The sequence below is a fragment of the Phyllobates terribilis genome, unplaced genomic scaffold (genome assembly GCF_046119375.1).
Source record: "Phyllobates terribilis strain yellow unplaced genomic scaffold, ASM4611937v1 Scaffold_10__3_contigs__length_209671492, whole genome shotgun sequence".
NCBI lineage: Eukaryota > Metazoa > Chordata > Amphibia > Anura > Dendrobatidae > Phyllobates > Phyllobates terribilis.
In genome coordinates this window covers 28,088,947-28,116,803 of record NW_027362770.1, presented here as the reverse complement: position 1 = coordinate 28,116,803, position 27,857 = coordinate 28,088,947, and the positions used below count along the sequence as shown (strand labels likewise).

At 41.4% G+C, this 27,857-nt stretch overlaps 1 protein-coding gene across 1 annotated transcript; it reads right to left on the bottom strand.

Moving 5' to 3' along the window:
• Positions 1-692: 692 nt before the first annotated feature.
• SLU7 (SLU7 homolog, splicing factor) lies at positions 693-27,533 on the bottom strand. The gene is made up of 16 exons (XM_073649517.1): positions 27,407-27,533; positions 25,461-25,658; positions 24,107-24,260; positions 23,142-23,222; positions 22,796-22,960; positions 21,754-21,822; positions 16,672-16,719; positions 14,119-14,250; positions 13,917-14,014; positions 11,572-11,639; positions 9,873-10,012; positions 6,826-6,987; positions 4,904-5,008; positions 4,739-4,804; positions 2,279-2,380; positions 693-1,024 (listed from the first exon to the last, which is right to left on the bottom strand). The coding sequence occupies exons 2-16, from the start codon at positions 25,619-25,621 to the stop codon at positions 845-847; spliced, it is 1,731 nt and encodes a 576-aa protein (XP_073505618.1). The 5' UTR covers positions 25,622-25,658; positions 27,407-27,533; the 3' UTR covers positions 693-844.
• Positions 27,534-27,857: the final 324 nt, after the last annotated feature.

Sequence of the window (27,857 nt, the reverse complement as noted above, 5' to 3'; positions counted from 1 at the left end):
TTCTCCGGCCAGATGCGTAGTGGGTTTTGGTGGATGCCATTGGTGACTAGGTACCTTATGGAAGATCAGAACGTGTGGCCCGCTGTGCGCAGTAGGGAACGGGTGCAATCACAAAAGAGCCACCATGTAGAAATAGTGACTGTTGCTGGGCTGTGGGTCGGAGCAAAGCTCTCCCTGACATATTTGGCATGGTTTGGAGGCGCGATCCTCACCAGAAATAGAGATTGAGTACATCCAGGAGGTCAACGTCAAGGCAACCCATCAGAGACAATGAAAACCATCATTTTAAAATGGACTGTCCAGTATTAAGCTGGAAGTATGGAAAATTGGGTGTTTCAAATTCTTTTTTTTTTTTTATGATTAATGCTTCCAGTCAGTGACGGAAGTACAGTTTATATCCATGGGATGAAAAGCTCATCAAATTATTTATTTTTTGTCACAGCAATGTACTATTGTAGGCAGCTCAGTCATCCATCCTACATGCCCAGGCACAGAATAGGGTAGGATTACCAAAGCAAAATGCACCAAAATCTAAAAAAATTGGTGTAGATGCTGTGTCCTAGGTTATAAATGCTCATCACTAATGGGATTTATGTGACAATACCATTACCTACACTGGACGAATTCTGCCCTTTATTTCTCAACCAAAAGCTATTCGTACTTGCAACTGTCACCAATGAATCAGCAATCGCTAAAGTGAAATATTTAATGAGATAAAACAGCTCATCATTATACACGGTATAATGTAGATGACACAGCGCAGAGGACATACTTCTATTTTACAAGCTATACAGATTGGGCATCTGGAATAAAAAGCCCTTAGTTGTGAAGTACACTGGGTGAATCACTGTCCAAGGAACGAGGCCATTGGGTCATCAGGCCTCTGCCTCTTCATTCTGTATGCCTCCATCTCCTCCTCTGTCGGCTCCCGGGTCTCATATATGCTGTTATATGCTCTCTTCCTCTCGTCTATTTGCATCAATTCTTTCACATGTTTAAGACGAGCTTCCTCCGCATTCAGCGCCTGCAGTGAGAGAGTAATTGGGTCACAACATCCGGATGTATCAGATAGGACATCATTTATGCTTCCATCTAATGTAGTAAGCACATGGTCAAAGAGGACAAAAGTGTAAAGTGCATAGGCTGTAAAAAGTCCGAACTGCAGCAGAAAAATAGCCTTAGGGACAAATCCTTCTGTGAAATAAATCTCATACCACTTTTTATAAGAGGGTCGCAATCTAATTTTTCCTTTCCTCCACTCATGGATTACTAGCCCTCCATCCTTTTCTCCTTTGTGAGCTTGTAAAAATAAGCAATTTGCAGTTTACTGCTCAAACTTTGCAGCAGTTCTTGAGATATTAACTTTTTTTTTTTTTAATACAACTGGTTACCTAGGAGACCGACCACTGCTGTTGTCTAGCTTGTAAGCACTGCTCTGAATTTGGCTACGATCAGGAAGTAACTGCGTGCACCATCAAGCCTGGCCAGCTTCAAAATAGTGTTTACAAGCACAATAGATGAAAAGCTTGTAAGCACTGTGCTTGTTCTGCTGTCTAGCAGCAGTGGTCGGTCTCCAAGGCAACAAGCTATAAACAAAAGAAAATTGTTAATTTCTCAAGAACAGGTGAAAATTCTAATAAAGCAGTAAATTGCTGAATTGTTTGTATTTGACAAGCACTATCCAAAAACACCCACTAAAGAAGATGGGAATAAGTGTTTAAGGTGGTCCTAGGTTTGTCAAGTGGACATTTTATTGAATGCTTTCTATGTAAATGGTTCTGTTTTTGGTCCTAATAAAAAATAGCTTCTAACCCATCATACAGACATTACAACCGTTTATATGGATGAGTGTGCAGGGGCTGAGATCCACCATTGATTGCTTTAATGGAGGACCAAAATGATTCATCTAAATGTTTGTGTCCATTTGTCTCATGCCTGAAATTTCTGCCTCTCCTTAAAACATTGTGATGCGAATCAAAGGGCCACAAAATGGTCTAATTATGACCTTAGCATTAACATAGTGTCTTCAAACAAGAGATTTCTCAGAGCCGGTGACATTTTCCCCACAATAGACCAGGCCAGTTCCGGTGTCCTTACAAATAAGCACATGTAAAGCACTAGCTGCAGATACACATTGTCTGCAGCCAATCCTCTAGATACAACACCCTCCGATCTATACCAGACGTACCACCCTCAGACAAGGACTCGGCACGGCGAGACCTGGTGTTCATGTTTCTTTGCACTGGGAAGGACATAGATGAGAAGCCATTTTCCATACCTTTTTCAGTTTTTCCTGCTTCTTTTTCTCTTCACCCTCACTATCAGATCCACCACTCTTGCGGTGCTTTTTCTTCTTTTTCTTCATTTTTTCTTGATGAATCTGTCAACAGGAAAGAGGAGTTTATCCTTAAATTACTTGACAGACTATACATGGGGGCAGTCAGATGTATCTACTGTTCCTACATGTTCCCAGCTCAGCTATAGTGATACATTTGTATCCCTCGGTCACGTTTCCATAGGCAATATGCATAGATTAACCTGTTACTACACTGTATTTTATGTATTGTAAAATCAGAGATACAGGTCAGTATGAAAGCCTTCAATGCCATCTCACTAATGTCCCCTCCGACAGAGATAGGGGAACCTGTCAAGTGATAAAACGGGCATTAGGGCCGGCGGTCAGTCAGTGCCAGGGGGGCGTGGGTACAGCCGCCGTTCCCTATATACTATTCACCCCCATGACTGAAACGGGAACGTTACCGGGAGTAATAAAGTTAATTTCCTCCACACAGCAGGGGCCTAAGTGCCGGCACCGGGCAGGATCAGAACGCCATTTACCTGCAGCTTAACCTCATATCAGTATGTTGATATCACTTTTTCACGTGACAGGTTCCCTTTAAACTAACTACACAACGGCTTTAAAAAAACGCATTCATTATAAATTTCAAACCCACAAACATGTGAATAACTTTGATCAGATGTGAGGGCGAGAAGAAGCCGGATAGCTGATCCTTTGTTCAGTGTGTGGTGAGCAGTCGGCCAGCAGCTCTCGGAGAACACACGGACTGGCCTTGGGTGTCCTGACACAAACCTGACAACCTTAGGAGGCCATTGAGTTTGGGTCAGGAGATCCGCGGCCAGTCTGAACACCACGGTCCCAGTACGGACAGCAATACTCGGATGTGTCTGTAAAGCGCTGTCTAATTAATGGCGCTATAAAGTGAATAAAATAAATACATAAAAATGTGTGAAACAGGCCTTAAATACTACCTTAAAGACCTACTGTCTCCTTCCCCATTCATGCAGAATGTAAGCCCGCAGGGCAGGGTTCTCTTTCCTCCATCCTCTTCTATCATTGTTAGTTCATTTACTGTAAGTGATATCTGTATTTGGTATGTAACACCTTATGTACAGCGCCATGGAATCAATGGTGCTATATAAATTAATAATAATAAAATGTGGCAAGATAATATAATGTAACAAACAAAAGGCTATTCTGTGTAATCTTATCATATTAAAGTGGTCATAGATATGATGGACATGATACAATCACCTATATGGTTAATACTACTGACGTATTTTAAACTAGTCAGGACTAGGAGGTATTCTCTTTGGATAGGCAGACACAAGGCAGGGAAAATAATGGAGACGTGGTCTCTGGGTATGCGCCATGCTACTGAGGTAAGACCGACGCTACTCTCGGGAGCAATAGACACCCATTAGAAAGCTTCTGGTGTGAAAATACTAATGCTGTGGAGTATGATGGCGCTATACATAGTAAGAATAATAAATTGGCTGGGGACGGCCTGCCTTGGGGCTCATGCATTGTCTTTACAGGGTGCTCCTATATAATGGGGCATCACCTGCTCGGTGGAGCAGGGGCACAAGTGATTTCTTGTGCATACTGTTGCTACGCCCCACAGGTGCCAAATAGGAGATATCTGACCACAGTCACCCACATCACGGTATTGGCTTTATATGTGTAATGAATTTACTGTGTGTTTTGAAGACATGTATATTTAAAGGGTATCTTTAAATGGTCACGAGGACTTTGCCACCTTGTCTGAGTAGTATAATGTAGAGACAGAGCCGAATTCCAGCGATGCGTCTATTACTGGGCTGCTTGCTGTAGTTTACATAAAATCATAGTTTTAATCAGCAGGAGATTATCACTAGAGGACTAGTAATCCTGCTGCCAAGTAGTTAACCATATTCATGAGCTGGGTATAACCCCACCCCTGATTGGCAGCCTTCTGCCTATGCACAGTGAACACATAAAGCTGTCAATCAGTGGTGTGGGCAGGGTTATACAGAGCTCATTATTTGAGAACTGGTATAACAGTAGCAGATAAAACAGAGATTTTAGCAAAACTATAGCAAGCAGCCTAGTAAGTGATACATCACTGAAATCAGGTTCTCTGTCCCTACATCATGTTGTTCTGAGATAGGTAGCACCAACCTGCTGACAGATTAGAGCTCATGCACATGACCGCATTATCGGTCCAAGTGCAATTCGATAAAACATCGGATTGCACTCGGATTAAGGTTAGTCTATGGGGACATGCACATGTTCGATTTCTTCCTGAGACGACAGGTCTGGGGGAATGGGGGAAAAATAAAATATTGCAGCATGCATGAGTTTGACACGATATTCGAATCACTCAGCCATGCCAGTCAATTTTACCGCTTTGTGCCTATTTGTTTCTGATATAATGGAGTACTGCTTGTGAATACTAACCTCCACTAGTGTCTTAGGCTTGGCCATCTCTTCAACTTCCAGCTCCTCTTCACAGAGATCAGTATTCTAGTCAAAAAGCAAAACACCAGTGTTACTATTCATGGCCATATTTATTCAGGTCTCGGTGTATTACTAAACCACAATATCATTCAGCAGGAAGCTTACATTGGTGCTTTTCCCGGCTTCCCCAGTGCAATAAGACATCTTGACAAAGGAATGGCAACACTTGTAGCCCCATCTTCCATCTTTCCAAAATGAGCCCCAAATACACTAAACAGAACAAAAACAAATTAATACAAATTTCTGAAAAAAAAACAAGAGTTTGTAAATAACATGCACATATCTATTACTTAAAGGGGACATTTCACCAAATTTTTCATGCTGAACTGGACACACGATCTAATTGTGGCTGTAGAGAGGAATATACACTTTTTTTTTTTGTTTTATTTCGCTTATCCATTCTGGGGATATTAGCAATCAAGTATTTGGCACCCAGTGATTAACTTTGGTTAAGTCCAAGTGGGTGTTAGTAGATTGTTTTCACTGGGGGAGTGTGTACTTCAGTACTTCTTCATGCTGCACACTCCGGCTGCCAGAACCTGTGACTCAGGGCATGTGACCCCGATGACATCACAGGTCCTTCCGCACATCTATGTTGCAGCCTGCTTATGATTGGTCACCGTCATAAAGGAGGTAGAAGTACACGCCCCCAGTGTAAACTATGTAATAACTCCCACTTGGACTTAACTAAGGTCAATTCATTAGGTGCCAAATATTTGATTGATAATATCTAAGTAACGAAAAAGTGAAATAAAAAAAAATAAAAAAAACTTTTTATTCCGCTCAGCAGCCACTATTACATGGTGTGTTCAGTTCAACATGGAAAACTTGGTGAAAGGTCCTCTAAGTTCTCCAAGTCAAATGGTATTGAGGACTTATCCTCATCGTTGTCAGTATCAGATTGGTCGCGATCCGACACCGGCCGGCATCCCCACCGGTCAGCTGTTGTAAGCTCTGGCAGCGGCAGGATGCAAATAATGAAAGGAGCTGTACTGCAGTGTCTCCTTCAAAGTGTAGAGCTCGCTGTCAAGTACTGTAGATCAGCTTTAATTTGAAGTAATGGGAGATGATCTGAAGCTCTCAGCATCAGCTGCTACAAACTGAATAGAGCTAGTAGCAGATGATAGGAGGGGTATTGGATCCCCACACACATCTCATCTCCACTAACTACCCTAAAGTTATGAAATTGTTGCCCTAAGGCAACTCATTTTTGGTTACAATGTTTTCTTCTTACAAATGTTTTTCCAGGGCCATTGTAACTTAATATATCCAATGTACAAATGCACAGGTATGTGAGCAGCAAGTACAATTAACCAGTAAGAGACCTGTAAATCCCATCTATGGCTCTTTGTATAGTTATTAATTGGGGCATTGCTGTAAGTCAGGGGTGGGGAATTTTAAGCCCGCGGTCCGTTTACGGCCCGCAATTGCCTTTTTTCCGACCCCCGGATAGATACCCAAAGACTACAGTGCTCGGGCCGGCGGCTGCGTTTTGACGGCTGACATCCCTTTAATTTCTTCTCACACTGCGAGCACGTGCAGTGTTCAGTAATGAACGCTGCAGCGTGTGCAATAAAAGATTATGTTGTTAAGCTGGCCAGCAGTTGTGTTGTCTCCTATGTGATCTATATACAGAAGTCTCAGTGTATCCTATCTGATGCATATACAGCATTCCTGGTGTCTCTTATGTGATGTATCTACAGCAGTCTCAGTATCTCCTATGTGATGTATAACTGCAGTTCTATAAATGGTACAGGAGCAGTGATAAATTTCCCACTGTGATGGGACCTGCAGTGTAATATATATCTTACAAAGCTTATTACAGTCGCAAATCTGGAAAACTCCATATTATATATTGACCAGCTCTAATACTTACCATCCATGTTCAGTTGGCTAAAACTACTGGCAACAATAATGCATAAAAATCAATGCTGTGTGACCAGAATAGTAAATGCAAGTTTATGATCACTGCTAGCAGATAAGATACCTGGCAACAAATGTATCATTTGAAAGACTCAGTCACTTACCGTGTGGTTATTTATCAGAACATCTTCCTCATACTTAGAGCGGGCGATGGCTTTCTCCTGCCCCTTAATAACAGTTCCATGTCTGGAGTATTCCACATAGTCCTCCGTCTGAGCTAGAAGTAGCTCCGCGGGTGGAACATCCAAATGCTCCTGCCCTCCATACTGTAAAACAAAGCCAGCATCTTCTGAGTTAGGGGACGACGTCAGTTTTCCCTTCGTATAGGAATAATTTACAATTGAGAGGACGCTTCACATCTGATAAGAGCACAGTAGCGTGGAAACAAAAGGCGCAGATTCATGAAGACTGGCGATTTTCTCAAACGTCTTGATGAAGGGACGTGGTGGAGTCATAGCTCCTCTCTTCATGAATCTGGAGCGCCTGAGTGGTGTGCGCCATGCCAAAAGTCTTACTTCAGTCAGGGACTGGAGTAAGAATTCTGGCGTACGGAACGCCACAGCTTTTCATGAATTAGAAAAGCTGTAGCATCATGACCCCTTGATGTGAAAACTCAAAAAGTTACACAAATTTGGCGCAAAGCAGAGTTGCACCAAAATTTTACAGCTTTTATCATGCCACATTTTTGTCTTAAAATGCTTTTGATGAATAAGGGCCAAAGTGTTAGATTGCCACAGAAAGCCTTCTGTATATTGTTTTTAAGAGGAGATACAGTGGCTTGCGAAAGAATTCACCCCTCTTGATTTTTTTTTTTGTTTTGCCAACTCACAACCTGGAATTTCCCTGTTTATTTTGTGTATTTGCATCAGTTCATGTAAAGAACATGTCTACAACTGTGAACATTTTGTTTTCCTTTTTATGGTGAAGCAAACAACAAATGGGACAAAATAACTGAAAACTTCAGTGTGCATAACGACCCCCCCCCTAAAGTCAGTACTTTGTAGAGCCTCCTTTTATGGCAATTACAGCTGCAAGTCGCTTTGGATAAGTCTCTCTGAACTTTCCACATCTTGCCACTGGGATTTTGACCATTCCTCAAGGCAAAACAGTTTCAGCTCCTTCATGTTATATGGTTTCCTCTGGTGAACAGCAATCTTCAAGTCTGACCACAAATTTTTCATTTGGATTGAGGTCTGGGCTTTGACTAGGCCACTCAAGTGTTGCTTTAGCAGTATGCTTTGGGTCATTGTCTTGTTAGAAGGTGAACCTCCGTCCCAGTCTAAAATCACTGACAGACTGAAGCAGGTTTTGCTCAAGAATATCCCTGTATTTCACACCATCCATCTTCCCCTCGACTCGGACCATTTTCCCTGTCCCTGCTGCTGAAAAACATCCCTACAGCATGATGCAGCCACCACCATGTTTCACTGTGGGGATGGTGTTCTTGGGGTGCTTAGCTGTGTTGGTTTGGCACCAAACATAGCATTTATCTTGGTGGCCAAAAAGTTCAATTTTGGTCTCATCTGACCTCAGTACATTCCTCTACACATTTGGGAAGCCTCCCATCTGTCAAAACGAGACTTATAATTTGTGTGTGTAGGTAAAAGCTTTTTTCTGCCCACTCTTCCATAAAAGTCACCTATATGGAGTATATGGCTTATTGTGGTTGTATGGACAGATATTCCAGTTTCTGCTTGGGAACTCTGCAGATCCTTCAGGGTAACCTTTGGTCTCTGTGCTGCCTCTCTGATTAATGCAATCCTTGCCCAGGCTGAGAGTTTTGTTGGGCGGCCCTCTCTTGGCAGGTTTGTTGTGATACCATGTTCTTTCCATTTGATGGTGCGCATCCGAGATTTGGATATTTTTTTTAATAACCCAACCCTGACTTGTGCTTCTCAACAACTTTGTCCCTGGCTTGTTTGGAGATCTCCTTGGTCTTCATGGTGTGGTTTGGTTAGTGGTGTCTCTTGCTTAATGGTGTTGTAGCCTCTGTGGCCTTTCAGAAAAGGTAAAGTGTATATACTGACAGACCATGTAACACTTAGATTGCACACAGGTGGACTTCCTTTCACTAAGCGCGTGACTTATCAAGGTAATTGTGTGTGTATCAGAAATTTTTAGGGGCAAAAGGGGTGAATACATATGTACATACCAATTTTTTAGTTATTTGATCCCATAAATTTAATGTATGCCTATATTTTTCTCACTTCACCAACTTAGACTATTTTGTGCTGATGCATGAAACACAAATTGAATTACAGAAATATTTAAAGACAGGTTGTAATGTAACAAAATAGGTAAAATCCAAGGAAGGGGTGAATACTTTCACAAGCCACTGTATGTTTGCCGCTCTAAGTGTGCACTGTAGCTTGCCTGAAAGCTGCATACATATGCACAGTAATGTAAATCCCACTCGTCATAGTGCCAGGAGAACTGCGTCTTAAAAAAAAAAATGACCTATTGTTCATACCGGGTTTTTGTGTTACACGTACAATATTTAATTTTTTTAAACATTTTGGCAATGTTTTTTTTAACTGTGATATATATTTTTTTTTTACTTCATCAAAAAAAAACTAAGTTTACTAGAAAAAGCCAATTTCAACATTAAAGGGATATTCCCATCTCCAAGATCCTATCCCAATATGCAGCAGGTGTAATAATAATAATATTAGCAAATACCTCCAGTTATAAATGTAGAATCGCTTTTCTGATTCGCCATGTCTCTTTCCTCATGTGCAGGCATTGCAGGACCTTAGCGATCCAGGCTTACGACCAATGATATAGTATCCATGGAAACCTAAGCTCATGCTATGCCAACTCATGAGGAAAGAAACAGAGAATCAGAAAAACTATACTACATTTCTAATTGGAGGTATTTGATAATATGATTACACCTAATGCATATTGGGATAGGATCTTAAGAAATGGGAATACCCCTTTAAGTCAGTTTGTAATCACACATTCCCTTTAAGTTGAGAATTTGTAACACTTTACGTCCTGTCCAATGGGGCTTGGCTATTAAAAACAGACCTTTTTAATGTTGGTAAATCAAAATATAACATTACATTACACATTGTTGGTTGCTCAATGTTATGTCACGAGATGCATGTAGTTTTTTTTTTCTTTATTTTCCTGCATTAAATAGACTTACTTTTTCCAGGATACTCTTTTTCTGGTCTTCCTTGTAGTCTTCTTTCTTAACTTTGAATGATTTGCTTAAAACTTCCAGTTTAGTTGGATCAGCCTGCAGATGCACATCTGAACCCTTCTCGTACGCCTCCCAGGCAAACACTGTGCGACAGGAAATTATTCTTAATACACAATAAATAAGCTTTAGTCATCCGTGAAATGCACGTGTTCCATCTGGATGGCCCTTTCCATATGTCCCATTAGGGCCCCAGTGTATTAATTACATGTGAATTACTGACAACTGCCTTGCTATGTTTGTGGTTTAAAATTGCAAGTACAGGTGCAGCACGGCAACCATTAACAATCAGCATACGGCTAGCAGGGGTTGTGGCCTTGTGTAATAGAACCCCTAGGAGAAAACCAGACTGGCTGCTCGCCGACACCCCATCCACCTGTGCGGGCTAAAAGCCATGAGATTTTGCTTCTTTATTGCGACGACGTTGGCATTGGGCAGAGGCTTCGCTGTGTGTTTAACTGCACTTCTGATTCTTCCATTAAAGGGAATCTGTCACCACATTTCACCTATGTAAACTATTAATACAGGCATACAGGTTCTAGCCTGCTGAATAGAGTGATACCTGTATGTCTTGTGGGTAAGTCATCTTTCATCACTATATATAAATGACCTCTTCCAGGCTCTGGGGAGGACGCTGCCTGGAAGAGAACTCTGCCTCCAGAGATTATATTACATGAAAGTGGAGTTACCAGTGTGATGGCCGCTCTCTGCTCCTGATCTCACTGCAGAGCTGTGTGTGATTATACCTGACACATCCGCTTCAGCTTCCAGCTCACAGGCAGTAATACAGCAGAGCTGTGAGAGCTGCAAAATGTGCTTGTAAGAAGACAAAGTTCATTTCTTCAGTTCTGCGTTAGTTACTTGTTTCACACTGGTAACTCCCCTTCAAGTAAAATAATCTCTGGAGGCAGAGTTCCAGGCACCATCCTCCCCATAGTCTGGAAGAGGTCATTTATATATAATAAAAACGTGGATTTCTCTGGAATAAAACATCAGAGATATCAATATATAATTTTATTCTGCTTCTTATGCCCATATAGGCGGCTTAGGACGGTTGATCCTACTGACAAATTGCCTTTAAAGGGAATCCGTCAGCAAGATTTAGCTATGTAATCTAACAGCAGCATGGCGTAGGGGCTGAGACCCTGATTCCAGTGATGTGTCACTCATTAGGCTGTGTGTTGATGTTTGAACAAAATCAGTGCTTTATCAGCAGGAGATTATCACTACAGCACTAGTTATCGCATGTCGCTTAGTCAACTGCTGTGTGTAACCTCACTCCCACCACTGATTTCCAATATACTGTCAATATACAGTGTACATAGAAAGCTGCCGATCAGTGGTGGGGACAGGGTTATATAGAGCTCAATATTCTGAGCACTGCTAGATCTGCAACAGATAAAGCAGGGATTTTTAATCAACACTGCTGCACCCAGTAAACTAAGTGATACATCGTTGAATCAGGGTCTCAACCCCTACATTATGGTGCTCTCAGATGAGGTAGTAAAAGCTAAGACATGATCCAGACTAAAACTCCACTAACAAACAACAGCTTTAACTACAGTAGAGTCAGACGGGTCATAGAATGGTTTCTGATCACAGTTATGGGAATACGTGCTTAACTGTCATATAACGTTATACTTACACTGTGTCTGCGCCATTGAAATTGTATCTCCAGTATATCGGACAAAATTATCTCCAGCGTAACTGACCCTGCACACAAAAAACAATATTATAGTCAGGTATCAAAGTACATATTTACCAGTCTTTAAAGGGAATTTGTCTGCAGGTTGTTACTATGTTATCTCAGAGCAGCATAATGTAGGGGCTGAGACCCCGATTCCAGAGATGTGTCACTTGCTGTCATTTTGATACAATCACAGTTTTCTCTGCAGAAGATCTAGCAGTGCTCTGAATGCTGACCCTTGTATAACCCCGCTCACACCACTGATTGGAAGCTCTCTGTGCACCACTGTGCATAGGTAGAAAATGCCAATCGGTGGTGTGGGTGAGGATACACGTAGCAACTGTCTAGAATGTACTATTATTATTATAGCGCCATTTATTCCATGGCGCTTTACATGTGAAAAAGGGGTATACATACAAGTACAATTATAATAATCTTGAACAAAATGTGATGGCAACTGGTACAGGAGGAGAGAGGACCCTGCCCGCGAGGGCTCACAGTCTACAAGGGATGGGTGAGGATACAATAGGTGAGGATAGAGCTAGTCTTGCAGCGGTATGGTGGAGAGAGGGCTACTGCAGGTTGTAGGCTTGTCACAAGAGGTAGGTCTTCAGGTTCCTTTTGAAGGTTTCCATGGTAGGCAAGAGTCTGATATGCTGGGGTATAGAGATCCAGAGTAGGGGGGATGCACAGGAGGAATCTTGTATGCGATTCTGGGAAGAGGAGGTAAGAGGGGAGTAGAGAAGGAGATCTTGTGAGGATCGGAGGTTGCATGCAGGCCAGTACCGGGAGACTAGGTCACAGATGTAAGGAGGAGACAGGTTGTGGATGGCTTTGTATACCAAGGTTAGGGTTTTGAACTGGAGTCTCTGGGCAATGGGGAGCCAGTGAAGAGATTAACAGAGGGGACAAGCCGGGGACTAGTGGGGTGACAGGTGGATTAGTCGGCCAGCACAGTTTAGGATGGATTGGAGGGGTGCGAGAATTGTAGAAAGGAGGCCACAGAGCAGGAGGTTGCAGTAGTCGAGGCGGGAGATGATGAGGGCGTGCACTAGTGTTTTTGCAGATTCATGGTTGAGGAATGTACGGATCCGGGAGATATTTTTGCGTTGGATCGGCAGGAAGTGAAAAGGGCATGGGGATATGTGGTTTGAAGAAGAGATTAGAGTCCAGGGTTACCCCAAAGCAGCGAGCTTGTGGGACTGGGGAGAGTGGACAGCCATTGATGTTGATAGATAGGTCAGATGAGGGGGTTGAGTGAGATGGGGGAAAGATGATGAATTCTGTTTTATCCATGTTAAGTTTTAGAAATCAAGCAGAGAAGAAGGATGAAATAGCAGATCAACATTGTGGGATTCTGGTTAGTAGGAAGGAGATATCGGGTCCAGAGAGGTAGATCTGTGTGTCATCAGCATAGAGGTGATAATGAAAGCCGTGAGACTATGAACTGTCCCAGGCCGAAGGTGTAGATGGAGAAGAGTAGGGACCCTAGGACTGAACCTTGGGGGACACCAACAGATATGGGGCAAGATGAGGAGGTGGTGCGTGAGTGGGAGATGCTGAATGTCCTGTCTGTTAGGTATGAGGAGATCCAGGATAGGGCCAAGTCTGTGATGCCGAGAGTTGAAAAGGTGGGTTAGGGTTCAGATGGAGACTGTGGTAAGGTTGGGGATGAGGTGGGACGGGATTGGGTCAAGTTCACAGGTGGTGAGGTGTGATTTGGAGAGTAAAGAGGAAAGTTGATCTTCCGTAATGGTGGAGAAGGAGGATTGAGTAGGTGTGGGGAGGGGCTGTGGGGACTTTAGGTAAAAGCTTTGTCTGATGGTGTCAATCTTCTGCTTGAAGAATGAGGCAAAGTCTTCGGCTGAAATAAGAGGAGAGGGAGGAGGCGCTGGTAACTAGGCACCTAGACCTGTAGTGATAATCTCCTGCTGATAAAACACTGATTGTATTAAAACAGCAACACAACCCAGTAAGTGACACATTGGTGGACTCGGGGTTTCTGCTCTTACATCATGCTCATCTCAGAACACACAGCAATAACAGAGTCCCATTAAACATTCATACAAAGGGCATTTACACTTGATTAATATCTATACATCAGAGAGAATACATATGTATACACAAAAAAAAAAAAAAAAAAAAAAAAAAAAAAACACAAAATAAAAATCGCTAAAAAACATCAAGTTTAGGCAGAATTGAGAACTGTCATATAGAAAAGGGTGTGAACAGGCAATGTGATACACCGGGATATAGGGCACGCCACTGGATTGCCTGCTGACTGCTAGGATATTTCCACTTACTCATCAGCATTCTTTCCTGCATCGGCATATGGATTTTCCCTCATGGCTCTCGTTTTTGGGTCGTAGTATGCAGAATTTGGATTTAAATTCCTTAAGTACTGTAGGTAGAAAAAGAAAGTGAAAATCACATTTCAAACAAAATTGCACTGCTTCACCATGCACCCACAGTCCACCCCTGTGAGATGGAGAATAATCAGCTTACTTTGGCAGTGTCTTCTCGGATACGAAGGTTTCTGACTGTAATGCGTCTCTTGGAATCAAAGTTCTGTCCTGGCATATCGATGTCATCAGCATATTTGTCTTCATCTTCATCTTCGCTGTTGCGATCCCTCTCCTGAAAAGTCAGAAAACAAGCCTGCTTAAAGCACTACATGATACACATGTTCTCCGCACATGCCCGTACAGACCAGCTTAAAGCTTCACTTGCCAGTAAGCAATGTTAGCTCTGCCATCTGCTGGGCACCAAAGACTCTGTAATGGGCAAACATGGCACTTCTGCTTTGTTTTAAACAACCCCTTTTACACATGGAAAATATTGGATCCATCAACTTAAATAATCTATAAGCAAACAGATATACCTGCATTCATTGACATTTTATGGGTTTTACTTTTGATATGTATATTTGCTATTTAAATGGTATAGATTCCCATCCATGCATGTGTATTCATCACCACTGCTCAGCTACCAGTTAAGACATTAAAAATGAAAAAATAATGGCATGGTCCTTTCCTCACCTGATCTAAACCCTCTTGAGAACTTGTGGTACTGTACCTTGTTAGGGCAGGTGTAGACGACCGTAGATTCTCTCATCCAAGAGAATCAGGCCGATTAAGTAAATGACACTCAGATCAAATTCTGAGCATCAGCATATAGTGTGATCGGATTCTCTTGGAGGAGAGGATCAGAGCACACTGTGGAGAAGATGGAGAACAACATTTCTCCATTCTGTCAGTGTGCGGAAATTGGACTGCACTCAGATGTCACCTGAGTGCAGTCCGATTATTTCAATGCACTCACTGACTTGCATGGCTGAGTGCGATCTGATAATTGGATCAAACTCTGACTGGTTCACACTAGGATGGGAAATACAGTGGTGTGAGCGAGACCTTAACTCCTAGGTGATTTTCCATTTTTTTGCGCTTTCGTTTTTTCCTCCCCCTCTTCTAAGAGCCATAACTTTTTTATTTTTCTGCCCCCATAGCCGTATAAGGGCTTGTTTTTTACGGGAGGAGTTGTACTTTTGAATGACAATTCATTTTAGCATGTAATGAACTGGAAAGCAGGAAATAAATCCCAAGTGCAAAAAAGTGCAATTCCACAATGGTTTTTTTTTTATTTATTATTTTTTACCATGTTCACTATATGGTAAAAGTGACCTGGCAATACGATTCCCCAGGTCAGTATGCAGATACCAAACATGTATAGTGTTTTTTCTGTTGTTTTTTTTTTAAGTGTTGAAAAAAAAAAAAAAAAACAGAAATTTGTCCAAAAAAAAAAAAAAAAAAAAAAAAAATGTTGCTTTTGTTACCATTTTCCGAGAACCATAACATTCTCATTTTTCGTGATCTGGGGCCGAGTGAGGGCTTATTTTTAGTGCCCTGAGCTGACATTTTTACTAATACCATTTTGGTGTAGATACGATGTTTTGATCACCTCATTGCAATGTTGCAGCAACCAAAGAAAAGCAATTCTGACATTTTGATTTTTTTTCTCGTTACGTCGTTTACAGATCTGATTAATTTACTTTATATATTGATGGATTGGACATTTTTTAACACAGCGATACCCAATATGTGTATTTTTTTAATTGTTTTATTTTTAATGGGGCAAAAGGGGGTGATTCTAACTTGTTTTGTTTTTTTTTTACTTTTTTTTTTTTTAATTACTTTTTACTGTATTTAATAGTCCCCTTAAAAGGCTTGAAGCTGCAATCTCCCGATCGCCTGTGCTACACATAGCAGTGTTTCAGCATTGTTAGGTGTAGATGAAGTCACTATCTCCTTTGAATGCCGGCATTCACAGAAGGATGGTGATGACAGGCACTGGGGTCTTCAGCAGACCCTTGGCTGTTCTGACAACCCATCGGCACCCCGCCATCATGTGACGGGTGTGCCCATGGATGGGCGCTTCCTGCCTGCGAGTGTTAAATGGCACTGTCAGTGAGAGCCTCTGTTACAGCCACTTGATTAAATCAGCTGTCATGTGTGGGGAAAGATGTGGGCTCAAAGGATTAAATGGGAGATTTACAGTGCTGGAAACCAGTCACCTCTCTGAACAGTATCTTGAAGGCTGTGGTTGGTGCTGCCCAAAAAGTTGATCGTCAACAGGATAGGAAACTGACGGACTCCATGGATGAGCTTTTGACTGATATTGAAAAGTAGGGCGGCTATATTGGTCACTGATATATTTTTTTAAAATGTGAGAAATGTATTTTTGTACATTTTGAGTTGTTTGGTTTTTATTCTCACTAACAGATGAAAATAAGCAAGTGAGATAGGAAAATTATTAGTTTTTCATTTAGATGCATAATAATTCTGCACACATATATTCTCCTAAGAAAGCCAAAACCTCACTTTTACATTTTATTTATGAATAAATATTCAGATCTATTGACCTATTGGACTGTCTGACAGCACTGGGGTCGTTAATAAAATTGCCTAATAACTGTGCACACAGTGTATGTAATGGTACATATAAAGGCCATGCCAATATTGCAGATTGCACACAGACTTCCAACAGATGAGGTGGTCTTACTGTCTGAGCACTCTGATCCTCTTCTCCCCACTGATGTCTTGGGGAACTCTGAAGTAAAGAGAGAAATGAAAGCTGAAATAGGAGTCATGCTTAGCAAAGAGAAAACAAGGTTTCCTTGGTAAGTTACAAAATAATATAACTCTAAAATATATTGTATTACATAACCATAATATGTAATGGGTCCCTGTCCGTAGTGAAAATAGATCCAATTATGTAAGATATCTGTTTCATCATCTGTATAATCCGATAATCAGACTAAGACACAAGCCCAGCAGAGCTACAGTATTGTGTGTGAGCATAAAATAGGAGGCAGAGCTTCACAGGAGGACCAAGAAAGCAATTATGGAGGTCTTCTCAGGTCCCTGGCTTCCTTGGTAGCCGATCAATTCCTCATGATCAAGTAATGGGGGGGTTGGACAATGGCAGCTGGTACATGTGTAATGGCATTTAAATACAGAGGTAGCTACATGTTGAACTGCAGCAATAGGAGCAAGCTCTAGTCACTGCTGTCACAGGCAGATGCCGGCTACGTAACACAGCCAGCATCTGCCTGAAGTCAATGATTGTGCTCAGCTCCTGAGCTGGCTTCATACTTTCCTTAACGACCTATGACGAAAATGTATGTCAAGTCTTTGAATATGTTGCAATTTTTATCTTTTTAATAATTATTAAATATGCAATCATTTATTTTTTGAACAAAATCAGACGTACTGTTTTCACATTTATTTTGTTATTCATTATTTCTGCAGCCGCTGGGGGACTGCCATTTGTATTTGCCAACATGGTTGCCCCCCCCCTAGTGTTGAAATATCGAAACTAAGAGGGAGAGAGGGGAAGAGATCCTGTTTAATTATAAAATATTGTATAGATTATATATATATATATATATAATTATATGTGTGTATATATAATATATACTGTGTGTGTGTGCGTGTGTATATAATATATACTGTGTGTGTGTGTGAGTATATAATATAGTGTGTGTGTGTGTATAATATATAGAGTGTGTGTGTGTATATAATATATAGTGTGTGTGTGAGTATATAATATATAGTGTGTGTGTGAGTATATAATATATAGTGTGTGTGTGAGTATATAATATATAGTGTGTGTGTGAGTATATAATATAGAGTGTGTGTGTGAGTATATAATATAGAGTGTGTGTGTGTGTATATAATATAGAGTGTGTGTGTGTGTATATAATATATAGTGTGTGTGTATATAATATATAGTGTGTGTGTGTATAATATATAGTGTGTGTGTGTGTGTGTGTGTGTGTATATAATATATACTGTGTGTGTGTGCGTGAGTATATAATATATAGAGTGTGTGTGTATATAATATATAGTGTGCATATAATATATAGTGTGTGTGTGTGTGTGTGTGTGTGTGTGTGTGTGTGTGTGTGTGTGTGTGTGTGTGTATATATATATATATATATATATATATATATATATATATATATATATATATATATATATATATATATATATATATATATATATATATATATATATATATATATATATATATATATATATATATATATATATATATATATATATATATATATATATATATATATATATATATATATATATATATATATATATATATATACACACAGTACAGACCAAAAGTTTGGACACAGCTTCTCATTTAAAGATTTTTCTGTATTTTCATGACTATGAAAGTTGTACATTCACACTGAAGGCATCAAAACTATGAATTAACACATGTGGAATTATATACTTAACAAAAAAGTGTGAAACAACTGAAAATATGTCTTATATTCTAGGTTCTTCAAAGTAGCCACCTTTTGCTTTAATGACTGCTTTGCACACTCTTGGCATTCTCTTGATGAGCTTCAAGAGGTAGTCACCGGAAATGGTCTTCCAACAATCTTGAAGGAGTTCTCAGAGATGCTTAACACTTGTTGGCCCTTTTGCCTTCACTCTGCGGTCCAGCTCACCCCAAACCATCTCGATTGGGTTCAGGTCTGGTGACTGTGGAGGCCAGGTCATCTGGCGTAGCACCCCATCACTCTCCCTCTTGGTCAAATAGCCCTTACACAGCCTGGAGGTGTGTTTGGGGTCATTGTCCTGTTGAAAAATAAATGATGGTCCAACTAAACGCAAACCGGATGGAATAGCATGCCGCTGCAAGATGCTGTGGTAACCATGCTGGTTCAGTATGCCTTCAATTTTGAATAAATCCCCAACAGTGTCACCAGCAAAGCACCCCCACACCATCACACCTCCTCCTCCATGCTTCACGGTGGGAACCAGGCATGTAGAGTCCATCCGTTCACCTTTTCTGCATTGCACAAAGACACGGTGGTTGGAACCAAAGATCTCAAATTTGGACTCATCAGACCAAAGCACAGATTTCCACTGGTCTAATGTCCATTCCTTGTGTTCTTTAGCCCAAACAAGTCTCTTCTGCTTGTTGCCTGTCTTTAACAGTGGTTTCCTAGCAGCTATTTTACCATGAAGGCCTGCTCCACAAAGTCTCCTCTTAACAGTTGTTGAAGAGATGTGTCTGCTGCTAGAACTCTGTGTGGCATTGACCTGGTCTCTAATCTGAGCTTTTGTTAACCTGTGATTTCTGAGGCTGGTGATTCGGATAAACTTTTCCTCAGAAGCAGAGGTGACTCTTGGTCTTCCTTTCCTGGGGTGGTCCTCATGTGAGCTAGTTTCTTTGTAGCGCTTGATGGTTTTTGCAACTGCACTTGGGGACACTTTCAAAGTTTTCCCAATTTTTCGCACTTACTGACCTTCATTTCCTAAAGTAATGATGGCCACTCGTTTTTCTTTACTTAGAATTTGTATTATGGCAAGAAAAAAGCAGCTAACAGTCTATTCAGTAGGACTATCAGCTGTGTATCCACCAGACTTCTGCACAACACAACTGATGGTCCCAACCCCATTTATAAGGCAAGAAATCCCACTTATTAAACCTGACAGGGCACACCTGTGAAGTGAAAACCATTTCCGGTGACTACCTCTTGAAGCTCATCAAGAGAATGCCAAGAGTGTGCAAAGCAGTCATCAAAGCAAAAGGTGGCTACTTTGAAGAACCTAGAATATAAGACATATTTTCAGTTGTTTCACACTTTTTTATTAAGTATATAATTCCACATGTGTTAATTCATAGTTTTGATGCCTTCAGTGTGAATATACACTTTTCATTGTCATGAAAATACAGAAAAATATTTAAATGAGAAGGTGTGTCCAAACTTTTGGTCTGTACTATATTTATATATATATATTACACTCCCTGACCTGACGGTAAATTCATCCATTGGTTTTATAAATTACTCTTTTGAAAGCTGAAACCCTCCCAAATTTGGTTTGGGTTAAGAAAATAAATTGGCATCAATGCTGAAATATTGATCATTTCATGAACACAGAATGGTCAGATTTTGGCAAGACAAAAGTTTTGTCGCCCACAGAAAGTAATGTGATATTCAAACAAATAATTATCTTAAAATACAAATATATGTGGCATAACATTGGTGAATGAAGTTGTGCTGTTATTAGAGTCATATTTAATATTTTGTGTGACTTCCATGGGCTTGAAGGACGGCATCCATGTGGTTCAACAACGATTCATACAATTTATTAATGAAGTCATCAGGAATAGCAGAGAATGCCGTCTTACATGCCTCCCAGAGTTCATCTAGATTCTTTGGTTTTGTCTTCCAAGCTTCCTCTTTCATCCTACCCCAAACCTGCTCAATGATGTTCATGTCCGGTGACTGAGCTGGCCAGTCCTTGAGCACCTTCATCTTTTTTGCCTGGAAGACCTTTGCTGTAGAGATGGATGTATGAGATGGAGCACCACCCTGCTGCAGAATTTGACCCCTTTTATGATTTGGAATGTAAGCGGTAGCTAATACTTCTTGATATTTTAGGCTATTGATATGGCCTTCCACCTTGCAAATGTTTCACACACCCCCATACTGAATGTAACCCCAGACCGTGATCTTTCCACCACCAAATGTAACTGTTTTCTGGGTGTATTTTGGATCCATACGGGCTCCAGCAGGTCTCCTGCAGTATTTGCGGCGGCTGTGGTGTAATTCTACTGAAGATTTATCAGAGAAATCCACCTTCTGCCACTTTTCCAGCGTCCATCTGTTTAGCAGGCTGTGGGACTTTGCAAATGCCACAGGGTTTTTTATTTGCCTTTTGTTTAGTGCTGGCTCTGGGCACTGATTCGACCATGGAGGCCATTTCGAGACAGAATCCTACAAACTGTTCTACTTGACACAGGGACTTGAGGTGACCAGGCCTGTTGGAGCTCTGCTGCAGTGGAAGAGGGGCTTGCTTTGGATTTTTTAACCAACAAACGTTCCTCCTGAGCGTTGTCTTGCGGGGTCTGCTGGACCTGGGCTTGTCAAACACATCTCCAGTCTCTTCAAATCTTTTTTTAATTCTTTGTACTTGACGCTGAGACACATTAAAAGATGCCAGCCACTTCTGCAGTGGATCTGGTCTTCAGCCTCTTGATAATCAAGGCTTTGGTCGCAGGGTGGATTTTTGGCATGTTGTCAGAGCTCAAGTTGCATTTCAAATGAAGGTCTGGGGTGCTGGGTTTCTTTTTATACACACCCACTAATTAACCAATCATTTACTGAGCACTGGTGAGGATGTAAACTAGGATTTTTTTGTCTTGCCAAAATCTGACCATTCTGTGTTCATTAAATGATCAATATTTCAGCATTGATGCAAATTTATTTTCTTAACCGAAACCAAATTTGGGAGGGTTTCAGCTTTCAAAAGAGTAATTTATAAAACCAATGGATGAATTTAATGTAAGGTTATAAGCTTTTATTTACATAACATGGATAAGCGACATAACTTCTGTTAGGGAGTGTATGTGTGTATACACACACACAATATTATTTCACATATCCCTGTTTATGTAACCAACAGCTCCTTTAATTCCTCTTAGAAGGAATGTGTAAAAAAAAAAAAATGTTTGCAACAATTCAAAAATTGGAGAAGTATTAACGTTTTAATTAAAAAATAATAGAAGAGACATTAAAATATACTTGGGCAACTTCATTTTTCTTACCACTTGTTCTGAAAGTTTTCCTGAAGCCAATTCCTCCTGAAGCTTTTGAGCCTTCAATGTACGTTTTGCCTTGAAACATAAATGAAGGACAAAAAAAGGGTTCAGTTAAGTTTTCTATTAACACTTGAGTTATGTCAATACCAATCAGCATCTTGAGAATTATTGTAAAGCATAACAATAAAAAAGCTTCAGCTTGACACATTTGATTATAGTTAGGCTGCGTTCACACGATGCGTTTTTCATGTGTTTATGCTGCGGAATTTCCGCAGCGGAAACGCATCAAAAACGCATGGTAATCCGCACCCCATGGTCCCCAATGGCATTCCGCAATGTCAATGCACATGCTGCGGATTTTTCCGCAGCGTTTCTGCAGCGCTCATAAATCCGCAGCATGTTCATTAATTTTGCGGAAGCGCTGCCATTGACTTGCATTGAGACACATAGAATCCGTGTCTGTACATTTGTACAAGCGGATTATATGCGATTCAATGTGCGGATGGTAGCCAGGTCTGGAGGAGAGAAGACTCTCATCCAGACCTGGGTACCATTGTACCTGTGAAAAAAAGAATAAAATAAATAAAGTTTATATTCACCTGTCCGGCGGCCCCTGCAGCGCTTCTCCTTCCAGGACCTGAGATGACGTCGCGGTCATGTGACCGCAGGCTGTCTCGCGAGATGCCGGGAAGCCAGGAAGGAACGCGACGGCACACGCGGTGGCATCGGAGGTAAGTATAGCTTTTATTTTTTCGGTCACACTGTATAAATCCATGCTGTTTGCATGGATTTATACAGTGTGACCTAGTTGTCAAGCACTTTCCAAGTGATGCTATCGCCTGGAAAGTGCTTGTCAGTCGGCATGCGGAAACACATGCGTTAACGCATGTGGATACGCATGTATTCTGCAGGAAAAATGCAAATGCGTTTTTTCTGCCAGGGAGATGCAGAAATGCTGCAGAAATTTTCTGCTTCATTTCTGCATCGTGGGCACATAGCCTTAGCATAGTGATCTGAAAATGATAAATGACATAAACCATCAGCATACCAGGTCTACTTTGGCATGTTCCTCAACAATTCTCATATGTTCCTCTGGATTGTACCCATTCCATCGATCTCTCTTGCCGTCATAGTCAAGCATAAGCAGCGGTTGCTCAAACTCATCTTGGGCAATGTTAGCTCCATTGAACTTTGCTCCGACTCTTCGAGGTCTCTGGTAAAAAAAAAAATATATTGTTACAATCAAGAACTAAAACATATAAATCAGAGTATGTTACAGCCCAACCAATCGAGACACCGAGTCTTCCAATTTCAGCCAAAAAATAAATACTACAACTATCGGCTTTTCCAAACTTGGCAACAGATGAGCAACGTAAACAATAAAGCAGACTTACCTCAAAGCAATCTTTTTTCTTATGAGTCATAGCGCCACAGTTTTCACAAGCTCCTTGGCGATATTTTGTAGCAATTGTGCCCTAAAGGGTGAAAAGACGTAAAGACTGTTGTACTGCTCCATAAGCATTCCATGGGGCGGCTTGTGCATAAACATTTTTCTAGAGTTGTGCAGAAGTTTGTGGTTTGCGTGAGACATAAATAGGTGGACACGTCAAATATGAAAGCACAAACCGCGCTGGAAGAGACAAATATAAACCTTATACAACACTTACAGTACCGCTCTAAAGATTGGACTCGCCAGTTCATGCAATGGGCTTCCTGCTTATTGGAATGTGCACAATTCAGACTGAAGGCCACAAAACCATGAAGGAACACATGGAAATAAGGAGCAAAAAAATGTGTGAAAAACCAGAATGTGTGTTAAACCTTAGATTACTCAAAGTTACCTCCCTTTTATGCTGATAACAGATTTACATCCCCTTGGTATTCTTTCAAGAAGCTTCATCAGGTTAACACCTGGAATGGCTTCCAGTAGACAGGTATGCCTTGTCAGGAGTTCATATGTGGAACCACCGGCCTTCAGAAAGGGTTTACAATCCCTTCAGAAAGGGTTTATAATCATCGGATGTGTTTTGCGGAGACAGTGTTGGTACACAGTCCCATACAGTGATGAGTTGTATTCCACATCTGTTCTAAGCCAGAATATGTCAAGAACCACTCAACGAAGTAAAAAGAAAATAACCATCCATCATTCATTTAAAGGGAATCTTCACATGTGTTACTTTACTCCTTGCTGTGTGTTCCTTTGTGGGGTTTTTACTGCTTTCAGTCTGAATTTACAAATGTGCACATTCCAATAATTACAAAGGAAAATCATTGTGTGAACTACACATCTGACCAGTACTATACATACACTGTAGAAGTAATAAACCTTTTCACACTATAGATCATCTTCTACATTCACCTCTTTAACACCTTTCCTATACCAATCTCCCATCAGTGTGTATTCTTTCTGCTTCTCATCCTGGGGTCGCTGATGCTTTAAAGTTGGTCTCTTAGATGGATCTACGTACCATGGGACAGAAGAAATGTACTGAGGGATGTGAGGATTAATATCTCTGGAAAAGGAACATAAAAAAATTATTTTCTATTTTCTGAAAAGAAAAAAAGGGACATAGTTAAAGAGGTTACCAACAACCTTAAAAGTTACTCTCAATGGGCCCAGGATGGAGTAATAAAAATAAATTGATAACACCCCACTCTAGGCTCATTTAGAATAACTTAAAACAGAGGAAACCCCCTTTAATTAGCAGAAATTTTGCACTATAAAGATGCAGATTTTAACCAGAAAAAAAATCTTGTGTCTATTGTCTGGAGGGAGCATCTTATTATCGAGGAGAAAGATGGCGCAGCATCCTTCCCAATCAGAGAGAATGGCTTTCCTCCTGCCAGTCATTGATCAGTCTGCTTGGTGCAAAGTCCAGAGGAAGTTACCAGGACCTGCACAGTACTAAAGCTGCACGGATGCTGCAGGTCTTGAGTAGCTTAAGGGCCATTAGGGGTCATGTGATCTGTCACATGCCCAGAGGGAACTTCCAAATGTGAAAGTGAATACACAGTGTGTACATTTTGATGATGTAGCAGAGCTGTATGTGTGTTTTGATGACGTAGCAGAGTGATGTGTTTTGCAAATGTAGCAGAGCTGTATGCGCGTTTAGCAAATGTAGCATTGCTATGCGTGTGTCAGCACGTTGCCCTGCCGGGGCAAAGCTGCGCATTCTGCTGATGTAGCAGAGCTGTGTGTGTGTCTGCACGATTTTTATGATGTAACAGAGCTGAGTGTGCATGCAGCAGTTGTGTATAAGTGTATGCTGTAGAGTGTACATAATGTGCTGTTAGCTCTATGTGTATAATACACTCTGCAGAGAAACACTAACCATAGCCCTATTACCTCCCTAGTCTACACCACTGCATTAAAATAAGTGATATGGACCTCCTCCTCTTCTTTACACCTACAGGAAAGTTTTATTAGTAGGAAATATATTTTTCCTATTTTCTGCTGTCTAAACCTGGGGGACGTTCTGAAGTACAAAAAAAATATGGGAATTTAATTTATGGTTTCCGGTGAAGTAAGATATGCCTCTAGTGTCTGCTAATAAGGAATCAACCACTGTGACACCATTGACCTGTAGGCTGACATGGCTATATCGCTCAGGACAGCGCCTCACTTTGCCTCCTGTGGGTTCTGTTCATGCTTCTTTCAAGACTCATCTGGAGCCTAAAAGGCAGAGATACTTTGCTGTACTGATCACACTTACTTCCCCTCTTCATCCACCTCAGCCGGGGCATTTCCCAATTTTCTCTGTTCTTCCAATTCCTTCTTTTTTCTCCAGTCTTCCCTGGTCATCTTTTTGGGCTCATCCATACCAGAGGAATCTACACCTCCCCCACCAGCAATGACATCTGTGCCACTAGACATTTTTGAGCAGCACTACAGGAACAAAAACTGCACTTTTCTGTAAAAAGATAAAATATAAAATAAGAAAATATGAATGAGAAGAACTTTATCATCTGCACTGATCTGTCAAAAGGTGATATATGTCCATTTTTAGACATATCGGTTTTGTGTGAACATAGTGTGCTGAAAAGCTGCACGCTGAGGCCGCGATGTGTTGCAGTCTGCCGTGCACTAACATTTGGACTGGCTGAGCTTTAGGAAGATCTGTAGGGAATCTTGAAGAGTAGACAATACAATTAGTGATTTCTCTATGAGACAAGATCAATAGAGCAGCGGTATTAGACTGATGTCCAATTCCCTCACACTTTTTCTCCTACCAAACCTAAACCTGGTTTCACCTTGTTTGTAGCCCACACTGGATGTCAGCGGGACCCCACTGTGTAGGTACACCAATACATAGATCAGTGATGGGCATTCTGACTACCGATCTGAATCTTTCAGCCCAGCAAAAGGGTCCGACTCTGGATCATTAAAGAGTAACTGTTTTCATTTTTATTTCATTAATAAATAGTGCATATGAAAACAGACAATTTTAGTTTATATTAGTGGATAAATCAGATTCTTTCTCCTCTTGGATTGACCTTTCACTCTAAATTCATTGGTAAATCTGTATTCAGAAAAGAGACAGACACTATCCCATAACCGAGATAGGAGGTGTAGAGAAAAAGGGCGGCACATCCAAGGAATAAAAGAAAATATTCTTCATTGTATAACAAAAATAAAAAAAGCCTTTGCAATGGAAAAGGTCCACCTTAGACTGACGAATTAAAGCCGCTTTTCACAGTACCAGCAAAAGTCATGATATCTCACACGTTTTTTTTCCCTGACTGAATTGGAAAACTGCAGCGTGTCACTTTGTTCAGTGTTTTTGCAGTTTTTTCACGCATAGAAAGCAATGAGAAAGTGCAAAAAAAAAAAAAAAAGATGCAACCGTGCATTTTTTGGTGAATAAAAACTAACTTTATTAAACATGTTCTGTAAACAAATGACACATATAAGGTCGCTTTCAGATTGCGTTCAGGCACCCGGTCATTGTCCCTGTCGGGGGCTTACATCCGAGCCCCACAGCAAAACTGGATCCTCCAGTAGGCACCTGAAAATGACGCACAACAGGGCGCATATTCGCTCTGTCGACACCATTAGTCTATGGCTCCATCGGTGCAGACGACTGAATCCTGTTTTCCAGGTGGCAGGGGGTTTGTACTTGAGCCATCACGTGAGCCACTAAGTGGGATCTCTCTGAGAAGATATATTCTTATTTTTCAGTGTATTACTGATTTATGGTGGGATTAAGAGGCCGGTTACTCTGTAACTATTGTGGGCAGCACCTCCTGGAGCCAGGAGTCTTCCTACTACCTGGGACAGAATGTATGGAGCAGCCGGACCGGATGGAGGCAAGAGGGACACCAGGAGGAAAAAAGCCTGATCAGCTCAGGTGGGAGACAACTAGAAGTGCTGCTGGCTGCCAACTAACTGGTCACCAGAATACAGACAGCCGGCAGGGGCCAAGTCACTGACAGCAGCAGCTCCTGACACCTGGTACACCGAGCACAGGGATCGCGATGGCGGCAAAACCTTCCCTCACAGCAGAAACCGCCATAGATACGGCACGTAATGGCCAACACTGCGGGAACAGTTCAGCTGCGGGAGGCCAGTGCTCCACAGCACCGATACATGAGGCAGGCACCGCCACCCGAGCCCGGACCACCATGACCCTCAGTCCCACCCATAACCTCCACCACTCACCGTTCTCTGCGTGTAATATAGACAGATAGATATAGATAAAACCCGCAACCTGCGCAGGAAGGCGTCAGGACCCGGAAGTGAACATCTGATCAAGGAAGTGACGTAGAAAAACAAACGCTGAGATCGCGCGAGCAGAGGGCGGGGCTCTGCAGGCAGGTCAGCGATTAACCCTTTGAGATCAGGAAAGAGTGCTGTTTATAGAGAGAAACTAGTGATAACGCAGCTGCCTGCAACAATCTATCACAGCGCTCGTTTTCTTGTGTAGCATGTGTAAATAAGGCCAGGGGCCCCTGTGTAAGAGCAATATAGGGGCCCTTTGCAGCCCACTAGCTCATTATAAAGCACAGTTCCACCTACTCTGGAGGTAGATGTGGCCCCTGACCTCCTGGGCCCCTGCATTATTAGTATTTCTCCCGTTTCCTGTCACATTCTCAGTGTTTGGCCCCTGACC

Bases quoted from the DNA above. Each gene is read 5' to 3' on its own strand.
- SLU7 (XM_073649517.1), bottom strand. From the start codon at position 25,621: ATGTCTAGTGGCACAGATGTCATTGCTGGTGGGGGAGGTGTAGATTCC. The intron at 23,223-24,106 runs GTGAATGTAGAA...TTCACCCTTTAG, and splicing joins ATAGGAAAGGTGTTAAAGAG to GGCACAATTGCTACAAAATA. The intron at 22,961-23,141 runs GTAAGTCTGCTT...TTTTTTTACCAG, and splicing joins AGAAAAAAGATTGCTTTGAG to AGACCTCGAAGAGTCGGAGC.